Source organism: Quercus suber, unplaced genomic scaffold (genome assembly GCF_002906115.3).
Source record: "Quercus suber isolate HL8 unplaced genomic scaffold, Cork oak 2.0 scaffold_748, whole genome shotgun sequence".
Taxonomy (NCBI): domain Eukaryota; kingdom Viridiplantae; phylum Streptophyta; class Magnoliopsida; order Fagales; family Fagaceae; genus Quercus; species Quercus suber.
Window position 1 is genome coordinate 37,777 of NW_027070184.1, and position 14,296 is coordinate 52,072.

Genomic DNA, 14,296 nt, shown 5'->3' on the forward strand with positions numbered 1-14,296 from the left:
AAGGGAGGTGAGCTGTGAACGCTATTTACCTGCCTTTGATATGATTTTCTGAGGGACCTGGACGACCCTCCTATGGATGGTCCCCCCGCAATGGTCTTTATTTCTCTCCTTGCATTCTGTGGATGAGGTGGTTGACCTTCGCTTCTTCGAAAATCCCCTTGTTGTTCTTTCTTACCATATCTGCTGGCTTCCCCCCTTTTCACATATTTTTGAAGTTTCCCTTTCTGGATAAGTTCTTCTATCTGCTCTTTCAGATCTCGACAATCTTCCGTGTAGTGCCCGTGATCTTTGTGAAAACGGCAATACTTTCTCTTGTCGCGAACACTAGGTGGCGATTAGAGCGGCCTCAGCCATTTAAGGCTCTGCTCGTCCCTTATTTCTGCCAGGATCTGATCAATTGGCATTATCAGTGGTGTGAACTTCATTTGTCGAGAATTTTTATCGTCCCTTCGCCTACTCCCGTCGTCATTACGTCGGTCTGTCCGATCCCTTTTCTGTCCCCTTCTGTCGTCTTCTTTCTCTTTCTTCTTCTCCCTTATTTTTTCTGTCCCGTCTATGGCTGCTAGCGCATCCTCGGCGTTCATGTACTTCTGTGCTTTTAGTAGCGCTTCTGCCATTGATTTGGGAGGGTTTTTTGCCAGAGAAGCCACAAAGTCTCTGGATTTTAACCCGGCTTTGAAGGTCGTGAGTTGCACCTTATCATCAGATTCATCCACTTCTAGCATTCCTTGGGTAAAGCGCGTCACATAGGACCTTAAAGTTTCTTTTTCCCCTTGCTTGATTGTGAGCAAGTGATCAGCTGTCCTTTTTGGTCGTTGTCCACCCACGAAGTGACGAATAAAAGAACTGCTTAGTTGCTCGAAGTTGTCAATGGTCGACATAGGCAGTTTGGCGAACCACTCCCGGGCTGCCCCTTTAAGGGTAGTGGGGAATGATCGACATAGGATTTCATCAGGGGGTTGTTGAAGACCCAAAGTTGTCTTGAAGGTATTGAGATGATCCAACGGATCCTTCAGCCCGTCAAAGGGTTCGAGCTGGGGTAGGCGGAACTTAGAGGGCACTGGGCACTCTTGGACAGCGGCAGTGAAGGGCGAGTTAGACTGCCAGACGATTCTGTCTACTCCTAGATCCGTCTTTCCCCTAATTGCGTTTCGTAACTCGCCCATCTCTTTCCTCATCTCCCTGAGGAAACTTGAATTTGATTCGTCAGGAGTGCTGGCGCGTCTCCTATGACTGCCTTCATCTTCATCCCTGTTGACCTCCGTGTGGCTATCTCTCTGTTGCAACCGCTGTCTTATTTCCTGATTTTGCTTGGTGAGTTCTTCTACCGTGGCTGCAAGTGCCTGGATTTGCAGGGCTAATGCAGCAGGATCTGGATTAGAGCTGGACTCCATCTTGTTGTAACAGAACAACGTCCCTGAACTGGTCGTTCAAAGATGTTGATCCCCACAGACGACGCCAAACTGATAATGCTGAGATCGTCAGTCAAGATGTTCGTCCAGATAAAGGTCGTCCTCCGCTGGTATCAGCCTTGGGATACAACAAAAGAGAAAGAATCACCGGTGGGATGCTACCCACAACGCCTCCGATGATTAAGTTAGAGAAGCTTAGCAAGCAGAGTAAAGTAGAGAAAACTAAAAGGAGGATAGAGTGGTGTGATTTTTCTTACCCCTTCTGGATCTTGTTTAAGGGTATATATAGGTTATTTTAGTGTCCTTCTAGCCGTTGGCTCCGTCATTATGGGAGCATTATTGATGGGGTTCGTAACGCTTGTGCCAGGTGTTAAGTTGACCGGTGTACCTTCAACGGCATTGGCGTTTATTGCAGCTATTCGTAACGGCCGTCCTTGGTTGGGTTGATCAGGCGGCCTCCTTCGCACTGTGACAGTAATGAGATCGTCCTTATTCATCGTCCTTGTAGGATGGACGATCTTACTAATTTGTTGGACCCATCAATTTTTTTTAATCATAGAAGTAAAGACTTCTAATTGACATGTTGGTATGTCTCAAGTGTGTGGGATACACTGAAATGGACCACTGTGAGATTTCTTGTTTAACCAACTACTGTCACTTGAACAAATAAATCTCATGATTTCTATTTGGAGAGACTATGAATCATAAGAGGATGGCAAACTCAAACATGAATTGTTGGTTCCTTTGATGTATACCAAAGTGAGATATTGCTTCGTCAAAATCTCAAAATGTTGGAAAGTTGCATGTAGTGTTGAGGGAATATACATTCTAAAAATGGAATCCATAATCTCCTTTTAAAGACAAAAAACATTCCCTTGAGATAGGTTTAATATGAATTAGTTATTCAAATTGTTGGGCTCAACCATTTTAGTAAAGAGTTTTTAAAGTTTATATTTTATGAAATTAGATTTCATAAATACAAGAATAATCAGAAGATCAAATTAGGGACTTAGAGACTTAAGATGTAGTGATTTACAAAGTGATGATAACCTCTAAGTTTGTTTCATTATGAATGATTTCATGGAGGGGTCAAATGCTAATATCACAGTCTTCGGATAAGTCTTTGATTTAATGAAAACCTAGAGTGCAACAATAGCTTTTTTAGTAGAATAAATTATGGTTAATGGTAACTTTAGGATTCTCGAGAATTAACAAGAGGCCCAAGGCCCATTGGAGTTAGAGATTTTATTTCCCTTTGATCTCACTTCAAGCTACATGACTAAAGCCCAATTCAATTGGCCCAATAGCTAATTCAAATAAAAAAAAAGGGACCAATTTAAGTCAAACTAACCCTAATTTGCTAATGCACTAAACGGGTAAGGAGAAGAGAATTACTACTGTCAATCATATTGATTTGGGAGAACTAAAGTCAATTCATTAAAGGTAGGAGAGTTATTGTCGATTCTAGGAGAACTATTGTCGATCCTATGGATTGTTGATAAGGAAGAGAGACCACTCTTTCAGGATTCCAAATGATAAGGAACAGAGAATACTCTTTTGGATTTTTATGGTCATTGAGATGAAGACTAAGAAATTCTCAAGATCAAAAATTGTAAGATATTTTATTTTCTTTTGAGATTTATTGCATCAAGATAAGTTTTTTTTAGAGACGTAATTTAAAATTCAAATAGAGCATGCATTTATGCAGGGGCGGAGCCAGAAATTTTGGTTTGGGGGGGCCAAGTTGTGATGCAAATATGTTAGTTAAGACAAACCTTTACACACACACATATATAAATTAATTTACTAAGGGAATTTATCATCTTCTAAATTTTAATGAGTATATAAAAGTCATGTATTTTTTCTATTATACATGTACAAAAATTTATCATTTTTTACATAGCTTAATTTGTTAAACCTCTTAAATTATATGATTTTAGTATACTTTCTCTTTCTTTTAAGAGCACCATTGAAATGACTCAAAATTTGGGGGGCTAACTTCAATTTTTACATGCTACATTTTTTAAAATATAAATAATATACATACTATAAATTAATTTTTTAAAATTTTTGGGGGGGCCTTGGCCCCCCACCCTTGAAAGAAATTAAAAAGATAATGTAAGTGCCATATTTTTGTAGATTGTGAATTTGAGTGAAATTTGAAAAGAATTTATTTAAAACTAAATTGAGGTATTCAGTAGAAACGACACCATTTAAAATTTACAAGTTTTAAAACTTTTTATTTTATTTTTAAAATACTCAAGGTATATGAAAAATCTTCATAGAAAGGTGGCCATATTTTGCATGAAATACATTTAACATGCCAATAACATGGTTAATATTTCATGATTTTGGCATGGTTGTATTAGTATTAGTAAAAAAAAGAACCAATTCAATCAAGGCTAAAGTTGTAAAAAAAAAAAAAAAATCAAATTGATGGTTTTGCAAAGAAGTGTTCAACGAGTATTACTATTAAGATATTGGAAGAAATTAATAACTCTTCATAAATTTTTTTTTTAAATTGTTTTCTTAAGCCACGAAATGTGTTGAGCCGACCCTAAACACAAGGTAGAAATAGAAAGATATGTCCAATCCATAGGGATAAAAGCTTGAATATACGTAACAATTTGAATTCTACTCTAAAGAGAAAATAGTTAACCCTGGGTTTGGAAGTTTGGAGGGAAAAAGAAGCAAAGAGAAGATAATATATATAAAAAGAAAAGGATAGTTGACTAAAATAGGAATGGATATCTCTAGACAAGAACAAAAAATAATAAGTCAAATAAAAGATTTAACATGGTTCAGTTTGTTGGCCTATATTACCATTTTTTTGGTGGTCTACCTATAACACAGTTGCATGCTTGAAGACATCATTTATTTGTTTAGCCTGAAGAAGAAGAGCATGTCAAATGCTACTATTTCCCCTCATAATCAATATTTGAATGCACACCACCACCCTTGTGTTGGAAATATATATATATATATATATATATATCCATACAAATCATGTGCAATGGAAGAACAAGAAAGATCTACATTTATGTTCCATAAATGCATGCTCTATTTGAATTTTAGATTACGTCTCTAAAAAAAACTTATCTTGATGCAATAAATCTCAAAAGAAAATAAAATATCTTATAATTTTTGATCTTGAGAATTTCTTAGTCTTCATCCAATGACCATAAAATCANCATTATCTTTTTAATTTCTTTCATCTCCTCTCTCTCTCTCTCTCTCTCTCTCTCTCTCTCTCTCTCTCTATATATATATATATATATATTATGGTTTAGTATGTTGTATTTTTCTTGGGTTTCTTCTCTTTACTTCTAAATGTTTATATTAATCTTGATCTGTATTTTTCTTTTACTTCTTCTTAAGAATCTATAAATTTTGTTCCATATTGATTATTATTATTGTCTCTAGTAAAAATATAGAATATATCGTTAACCTTACTGTCCTAATTATCCCTTATTTGTTGGATGATATGTGGTGATAAATTGTTTGAGCATTCTATCCTTTTATATATATATATATACACACACACACAGTTTGGGCTGAAAATCCAACCACATGATGGTCACTCAGGGACAATGTGTTTTTTTTTTTTTTTTTGGAGAAGGTCTCAGGGACATTGTTGATTGGCTTTGTAGTCACATTGGGTGTAAGGTTATAAATGAAAGCTGTATAAAAACAACTCGGACTTAGTTAAGAAAAAATTCGTTTATATTAGTTCGATTTATTAAATGAGCCAAGTTTTAGCCTAATTTTAAGCTTGAATATTAAACGAGCTAAATTCAAACGTGATAATTTGCAAATGAACAAACTCATGAGTATGAGTCTCGATTAAATTATATATTATATTATTTATTTATATAATCCAACCTCCAGTCTCCAATCCACATAAGTAACTTGTCCAAACTTAAACAAGGTTAAGCTTATTCAAGTATGTAAATATTTTAAAATATTTAAAATAATAAATTAATCAAGTTGCTTATAAACAAGGTTAAGTTTGTTCAATAAAAAAAAAAAAAGAGAATCAAATTTGACATATAATCTTGTTTGGTTATGAATTCGAGCTCAACTCATGCTCAAACAATTTTGAATTTTCAATACTCAATTTGACTCAAATTGTTTATAATCTTAATTGATACCTCGTTTGTAAATCAACAATCAGATTCGATGAAGGTTTATATCAAACCCGATTTGATCTGAGTACCACTCATTTGGGTAATTTTGTTTTATCTTTTCTTTTTTTTTTTAAACAGTGCTACCAACAAAATAAAATTCACAACTGTTTTTCACAATTGGTTGTGATGTGGTAGATTGTACTATATCATCACATTTATAAGGGATCGCCATTAATATTACATTTATGAGTCACGACACACTAGTCACAAATTACCAATCAGTTATGAACTTTGCCCTTTCCTGGAAATTTTACTTATTGTTCTACTTTAAACTTCTTCTGCTTATTGGATTCTTATATAATTAAAAAATAAAAAATAAATCAACTTGCGCTTGTATACTCCACATAAAGTTTAGTACTGTACCGAATAGTAATTGATAGGCTTGTCATGCGCAGAGAAACAGATGAAAAGAAAGCTCACATAATTTATTGACATTTCGGTGGGAAGTCAATGTGTAAGGCAAATACCACCCAACTCAAGCACGTTTCTTCCTCTCTCGCTGTCTATTCAATACTCTGTTTTTCCAGCTTTTCCTTATTTGACTTTTGTGCCAAAATCACTCCGCCACGTGACTTTGTAAACCTTGTGGAAAAATGCTCCGTTTTTGTAATTTTCAAACTTTTCGTCCAGATAAAAACAGTCTAAGGACAAATAGTTGACTAGTTGTACACTAATGTATTACTAACTACTGTTGCAATCTATAACAAGTTGGCCCAGTTCAAGGTACCATTCGATGATTTTAATTAAGCTAGAAGCTGGTGATATTTGATTCACATGTGAGGGTTTTTGGATCTTCTGGATTGGGTCAATCAAATTCCCATTCAAACCTGTGAATTTTACTTTGAAACTTGATGACTGTTTTATTTTGAACCCTATTTTATGCTTTAAAAAGTTGTTAACTAAATAATATTAAAAAAAAAAGTTCGTAAAAATCGAACAGGATTATGACCGACAGTATTCTTATTCTTCTTTTCATTTCTAACTATGAGGGGGTTGAAATGGATGGGAATATCTTTTCCAAGTAAAGAGACAAAGAGAGATTCAACTAGCCACTCTGCCTTGCACAATTCAGACACTCTTTCTATTGTCAAAACTCAAAAGATAGACCCAGTGGAAGACTACTGGTACAATGTATCACTTACCTCTTTTGTTGAGGAGAAGTCTTTGATTTGTTCTGCCTCCTTTGTTCTGCCTCATTTTAGGATTGAGATTTTGCGCCTGATGAATTGTTGAGATTGATAATTGTAAAATATAACTTTTAATCTCAACTATTAATTAAAAAAAGTTAAGAAACATTTATGAGAAGTAAAAAGTAAAAGTTAAAAAAGTAAAAATTGAAAAAACTTTGTGAGATAAAGTTGGTGAATTGCACTTGGCACCGGATCTTAATCCCTTATCCTATTCCATCCAAAAAATTCTCTTTCCTCTCTCTGAAATTATTAGTCTTGTAGTCTAAAAAAAGAAGTCTCAAAATATTGTCATATTTCTAAAATTAAAAGTTACTAATTTACTAACTTTCCTATTATGCCCATACTCTATTTTAAGGAGCGTTGAAAATTTTGGGTTTTCTAAATAGAATTGTTACAATTTATTTTGAATTTAAATTTGGTCAGGAAGTGGTGTAAAACTTATGTTTTATACTATCTAATAAGATATTATCTCACAATAAACTCAAAACTTAAGGGAATATAATTTCATCATACCTTGGGACGAAGGTCAGCGTGTCATGAATCCCAAAGAGGCTCTGTTTTCATGATATTTGTAGATCTTTTCAACGTCTTATCTGAGTCGATCCATCCATCAGCATCCCATGCTGAATCAATGAACTTTGATGTGTTTGTTCCAATTTGGATCTCTATGCTGTCTACCATTCCTAGCCCTATTCAATATCGATCCATGTCCCTCCAATAACCAATAAAATTTGTATCACAAGCTAAACTCTAATTTTTTTTTTTAAATAATTCTATAGTATGATAAGGAAGGGGAATTGAACCCTAATTCTCATAACAGAGGAGAGTAGGATATGCCACTAAATTACAAGACTCTTGGCAATTGATTTAATTCTATTGTATATGTAAAAGGTTTTTTAAAAGAGACAATCAAATTTTAAAGAAAAAGTACTCCAATACTTGTTTACAAGAACAATGGAAATATTCAAAACTAGACAAACGACTATGGATTTAAACTTATGAGTCATGCTGTGAAACTTTGAGAGAGAATAATTGAATATAGGTTAAGACACGAAAAAACAATACCAAAGAATCAATATGACTTTCTACCTAGGCGATCAACCATGGAAGCCATTATTTCAGTTATTCACCTAATGAAAAAATGTAGAGGCCTATTAAGATCTTCATAAGGTTTTTATTGATTTAGAGAAAACATATTATAGGATCATTGCAGGTTTGTATTATGGATGAGAGAGTTGTAATTAGTGTGAGAACAAATTGAGGCTTCAAAAAGTAAGTTTTATATCACTATGGTTTGCATTATGGATCAACATTAAGTACAAATCCCTTTGCATTGGTGATAGATGAGCTCATTAAATTGATTAAGAATAAGCCCTTTAGTATTTTTTGCAAATGATGAAATTTTAGTTAAAAAAAACTATACGTAAAGTTAATGTCAAGTTAGAAATTTGGTAAGACACTTTAAAATCTAAAATATTTTGGTTAAGTAGGACTAAAACATAGAGAAATAATTCTTAAATCAAATTGGATGACATTTGCTGTTCAACTCAATACTATATTGGCATAATTCTTATATTGAAGAATCTTTTAAAAGGATTGAATTAGATAATTATTAGGTTGTAATATAATATAAACACACACAATTAAATCCACTTAACAGTTTCATTTTTTTTTTTTTAAATTTTAAACTTGAAAATTTTGCATTTACATTGTGTTCTGTGGTAAGCAAATTTTTTTGTTTGTTGTTTGAACAAGGTGTCAATTTTTACGTGCCCGTGGGTGCTAATTCCTTTCTTTGTTTCAAATGATCTCTTTGTATTTTTTAAGTGTTATATATTTCTATGAATTAATATTGGCAATTAGATGACATACATTAATATATATTGTGGGTGGTCGGGATTTTCACCTCTTTGAGGCTTGACACCCTATACCTCACCTAGGCATGCATGGAACGTTCTAGGCATGCATGCAACGTCCTAGGCCGTCCTCGGATGGCCTTGCATTCACCTCGGCATGCTTTTGCATTCACCTCGGCATGCTTGGCATTCACCTCAAACGGTGGCCTAGGAGTCCCACATCGAAGGAAAACCCCTCCACTTGCTACCTTATAAGCTATGAAGCGAAGGGAGTAGTGTACCATTAGTTTATAGTTATTTGAATAACTAAACTAATGGTACACTACTCCCTTCGCTTCATAGCTTATAAGGTAGCAAGTGGGAGGATTTTCATAAAAAAAGAAAAGATGAAGATAAAGGAGAGAGAAAGGCGAACTGAAACCTAGCCGAGGAAAATTTTTCTCATTCAATCAACCTAAAATATCTCTTGTTACTTGATAAGCATAGCCTTTCCTGTCAAACGGTACTAGTTCTTGTACCCATGCTACTCTCTCTCTCTCTCTCTCTCTCTCTCTCTCTCTCTCTCTCTCTCTCTCTCTCTCAACACCAATAAAAATTAGATTTTAACTTTCCTTCATCATGCATTGCCATATTCAAGGTAAAATAAATATTTTTTTTTAAATGCTAAAATATATTTTCATTTCTAAAGTTTGCAAGGACTTTTGATTTTGGTCTTTAAACTATTGAAAATATTACATCTTTTATCCTTAAACTTTAACAATAAATGTTTTAATCCCTAACTAGAAATTGCAATTTTTAAAGAACTGGAACCATTCATGTTTTCTTAAAAGAAAATGCTAAAACTATAAACTATTTTACAACATGTTACAAACTACTAATATAGTGAGTGTTTATTGGTAAGTGAGAAAGTAATGTTAACGATGGACCCAAATGAGAATTAGTAAGAATTAGTTACATCAACAGTTTGAAAAAAAATATTATAAAAATAGTTTATAGCGGTAGCATTACTCTTTCTTAAATCAATTAAAAAACTCCAAACTAAAACTAGCAATTTTTTTAAGTTATTGCATTCTTTCAAGTTTCAACTAGGAAATTCTTCTTACTTCAACGTTAAATATATTTAGAAGAAGATTAGACACCACTTGGAAAAGAAGGAAGAAAATAGAGTCAAGTGGGCTTTGTGTGTGTTTATGTTTTTGTTTCTCAAAAAAGTGGGTTGCAAGTATCCAATATGGTAGATACAGAAGCAAAATACCCGACAAATATGGCACAATCAGATTCTGTATGTGAGTCCAACAACCATGTTTGATCTTGTCCATTGCAATAGATAACAACCACATCAATTAATCATATCCGCTTTGTTACTCAATCGGATCGTGAATTTTAGAATGTCAATCAACATCTAATTAATCCAATGAGTTCTTGGACAGTGCCTTTAGTCAATGTTAATGTATTCCTATACTTACCACAGTTATTAATTATTTTTTTTTAAAAAGGGGTATTCACATGACCTGAAAGTTCTTCCATCTTTTTGTATAATATACTAACACACAGTGGGCATTATGATGGTTTAAAAACTTAATCAGCTAATGACTCGAGTCACCTGACAATAGTTTATTACTACAGATGGGTGATTAAAAAAGGATTGAACTATAGGAAAATTGTTTGATGACAGCAAGTAAGGTTGACTCCTACCGAGAATCTAGGTCTTGTTAGGAAGAGAAAAACCTTTACCTCAACTAGGGCCAATTAGTGAGGTTGACCAAAGGTGCTTCAATGGTTAAGCCAGCACAAAGAGAATCAGTAATTGAATTATAAACATAACTTCAATTAGAGGTAACATACCTTAATCAGTGAAATAAATGAGGTTTTTATAGGACAGGAAGGGCTTGGGTTTGTTAATAATAATAATAATAAATAAATAAAAAAGCATCACAAAGTCACAAACTAAGCCATAACTATCCTTGTGTTTGACTGTGAGTTGTGGATAAAAAGTAGTGGGTTTATGTGAAAGTGATAAGCAAGCAATTACAGCCTACCACGTAGGATAGTTGTGACTTAGTTTGTGGTACTAGAATTACTTAAGAACAATACTCTTCAAATTAGACTTTTTGGGATTGTCAAGAAATAGTTTCCTTTAGTCCAAGTAAGGGAACGTATGCTAGGATTAAGTTCCTAAAGTTGCAAGCATCGGTGCAAGTTCAATCACATTGTATAACTCAAGGTGTTAGGAGTAGTACCCTAAAACCCAATTCTATGATGTCATCTTCCTAATGATAAAAGTTGTTTTATTCTCCGAGATTGTTTTTGCTTGAATATTTGGACATTATATTTTGTAGTCCATAAGATGCATGTATGTGATATAGGTATAAGAATGATGTATATAGATATCTAAATCAAAAGTTTTTTATAAATACATAAACCCTAGTTCATAACTAGTGATGAAATTGAGTATTTCATTTGGGAAGACTATAACATATAAATTATGATGATTTTTTTTAATCATAGAAGTAAAGACTTCAGATTGACATGTTGGTATGTCTCAAGTGTGTGGGATACACTGAAATGGACCACTGTGAGATTTCTTGTTTAACCAACTACTGTCACTTGAACAAATAAATCTCATGATTTCTATTTGGAGAGACTATGAATCATAAGAGGATGGCAAACTCAAACATGAATTGTTGGTTCCTTTGATGTATACCAAAGTGAGATATTGCTTCGTCAAAACCTCAAAATGTTGGAAAGTTGCATGTAGTGTTGAGGGAATATACATTCTAAAAATGGAATCCATAATCTCCTTTTAAAGACACAAAACATTCCCTTGAGATAGGTTTAATATGAATTAGTTATTCAAATTGTTGGGCTCAACCATTTTAGTAAAGAGTTTTTAAAGTTTATATTTTATGAAATTAGATTTCATAAATACAAGAATAATCAGAAGATCAAATTAGGGACTTAGAGACTTAAGATGTAGTGATTTACAAAGTGATGATAACCTCTAAGTTTGTTTCATTATGAATGATTTCATGGAGGGGTCAAATGCTAATATCACAGTCTTCGGATAAGTCTTTGATTTAATGAAAACCTAGAGTGCAACAATAGCTTTTTTAGTAGAATAAATTATGGTTAATGGTAACTTTAGGATTCTCGAGAATTAACAAGAGGCCCAAGGCCCATTGGAGTTAGAGATTTTATTTCCCTTTGATCTCACTTCAAGCTACATGACTAAAGCCCAATTCAATTGGCCCAATAGCTAATTCAAATAAAAAAAAAGGGACCAATTTAAGTCAAACTAACCCTAATTTGCTAATGCACTAAACGGGTAAGGAGAAGAGAATTACTACTGTCAATCCTATTGATTTGGGAGAACTAAAGTCAATTCATTAAAGGTAGGAGAGTTATTGTCGATTCTAGGAGAACTATTGTCGATCCTATGGATTGTTGATAAGGAAGAGAGACCACTCTTTCAGGATTCCAAATGATAAGGAACAGAGAATACTCTTTTGGATTTTTATGGTCATTGAGATGAAGACTAAGAAATTCTCAAGATCAAAAATTAGAGAACTAAAGTCAATTCATTAAAGGTAGGAGAGTTATTGTCGATTCTAGGAGAACTATTGTCGATCCTATGGATTGTTGATAAGGAAGAGAGACCACTCTTTCAGGATTCCAAATGATAAGGAACAGAGAATACTCTTTTGGATTTTTATGGTCATTGAGATGAAGACTAAGAAATTCTCAAGATCAAAAATTGTAAGATATTTTATTTTCTTTTGAGATTTATTGCATCAAGATAAGTTTTTTTTAGAGACGTAATTTAAAATTCAAATAGAGCATGCATTTATGCAGGGGCGGAGCCAGAAATTTTGGTTTGGGGGGGCCAAGTTGTGATGCAAATATGTTAGTTAAGACAAACCTTTACACACACACATATATAAATTAATTTACTAAGGGAATTTATCATCTTCTAAATTTTAATGAGTATATAAAAGTCATGTATTTTTTCTATTATACATGTACAAAAATTTATCATTTTTTACATAGCTTAATTTGTTAAACCTCTTAAATTATATGATTTTAGTATACTTTCTCTTTCTTTTAAGAGCACCATTGAAATGACTCAAAATTTGGGGGGCTAACTTCAATTTTTACATGCTACATTTTTTAAAATATAAATAATATACATACTATAAATTAATTTTTTAAAATTTTTGGGGGGGCCTTGGCCCCCCACCCTTGTGTGTGGCTCCGCCACTGCATTTATGGAACATAAATGTAGATCTTTCTTGTTCTTCCATTGCACATGATTTGTATGGGATATATATATATATATATATATTTCCAACACAAGGTTGGTGGTGTGCATTCAAATATTGATTATGAGGGGAAATAGTAGCATTTGACATGCTTTTCTTCTTCAGGCTAAACAAATAAATGATGTCTTCAAGCATGCAACTATGTTATAGGAAGACCACCAAAAAAATGGTAATATAGGCCAACAAACTGAACCATGTTAAATCTTTTATTTTACTTATTATTTTTTGTTCTTGTCTAGAGATATCCATTCCTATTTTAGTCAACTATCCTTTTCTTTTTTATATATATTATCTTCTCTTTGCTTCTTTTTTCCTCCAAACTTCCAAATCCAGGGTTAACTATTTTCTCTTTAGAGTAGAATTCAAATTGTTACGTATATTCAAGCTTTTATCCCTATGGATTGGACATATCTTTCTATTTCTACCTTGTGTTTAGGGTCGGCTCAACACATTTCGTGGCTTAAGAAAACAATTTTAAAAAAAAAAATTATGAAGAGTTATTAATTTCTTCCAATATCTCAATAGTAATACTCGTTGAACACTTCTTTGCAAAACCATCAATTTGATTTTTTTTTTTTTTTTTTTACAACTTTAGCCTTGATTGAATTGGTTCTTTTTTTTACTAATACTAATACAACCATGCCAAAATCATGAAATATTAACCATGTTATTGGCATGTTAAATGTATTTCATGCAAAATATGGCCACCTTTCTATGAAGATTTTTCATATACCTTGAGTATTTTAAAAATAAAATAAAAAGTTTTAAAACTTGTAAATTTTAAATGGTGTTGTTTCTACTGAATACCTCAATTTAGTTTTAAATAAATTCTTTTCAAATTTCACTCAAATTCACAATCTACAAAAATATGGCACCTTACCATTATCTTTTTAATTTCTTTCATCCTCTCTCTCTCTCTCTCTCTCTCTCTCTCTCTATATATATATATATATATATATTATGGTTTAGTAGGTTGTATTTTTCTTGGGTTTCTTCTCTTTACTTCTAAATGCTTATATTAATCTTGATCTGTATTTTTCTTTTACTTCTTCTTAAGAATCTATAAATTTTGTTCCATATTGATTATTATTATTGTCTCTAGTAAAAATATAGAATATATCGTTAACCTTACTGTCCTAATTATCCCTTATTTGTTGGATGATATGTGGTGATAAATTGTTTGAGCATTCTATCCTTTTATATATATATACACACACACAGTTTGGGCTGAAAATTCAATTCGTGACTTGTTTGGATGCGATCCAACCACATGATGGTCACTCAGGGACAATGTGTTTTTTTTTTTTTTTGGAGAAGGTCTCAGGGACATTG

At 32.9% G+C, this 14,296-nt stretch overlaps 1 protein-coding gene across 1 annotated transcript; it reads right to left on the reverse strand.

Annotated features, from left to right (window-relative positions):
* Positions 1 to 335: 335 nt before the first annotated feature.
* LOC112030030 (uncharacterized) lies at positions 336 to 1,394 on the reverse strand. Its single transcript, XM_024062712.1, has one exon. The coding sequence runs from the start codon at positions 1,392 to 1,394 to the stop codon at positions 336 to 338; it is 1,059 nt and encodes a 352-aa protein (XP_023918480.1).
* Positions 1,395 to 14,296: the final 12,902 nt, after the last annotated feature.

Bases quoted from the DNA above. Each gene is read 5' to 3' on its own strand.
- LOC112030030 (XM_024062712.1), bottom strand. From the start codon at position 1,394: ATGGAGTCCAGCTCTAATCCAGATCCTGCTGCATTAGCCCTGCAAATC.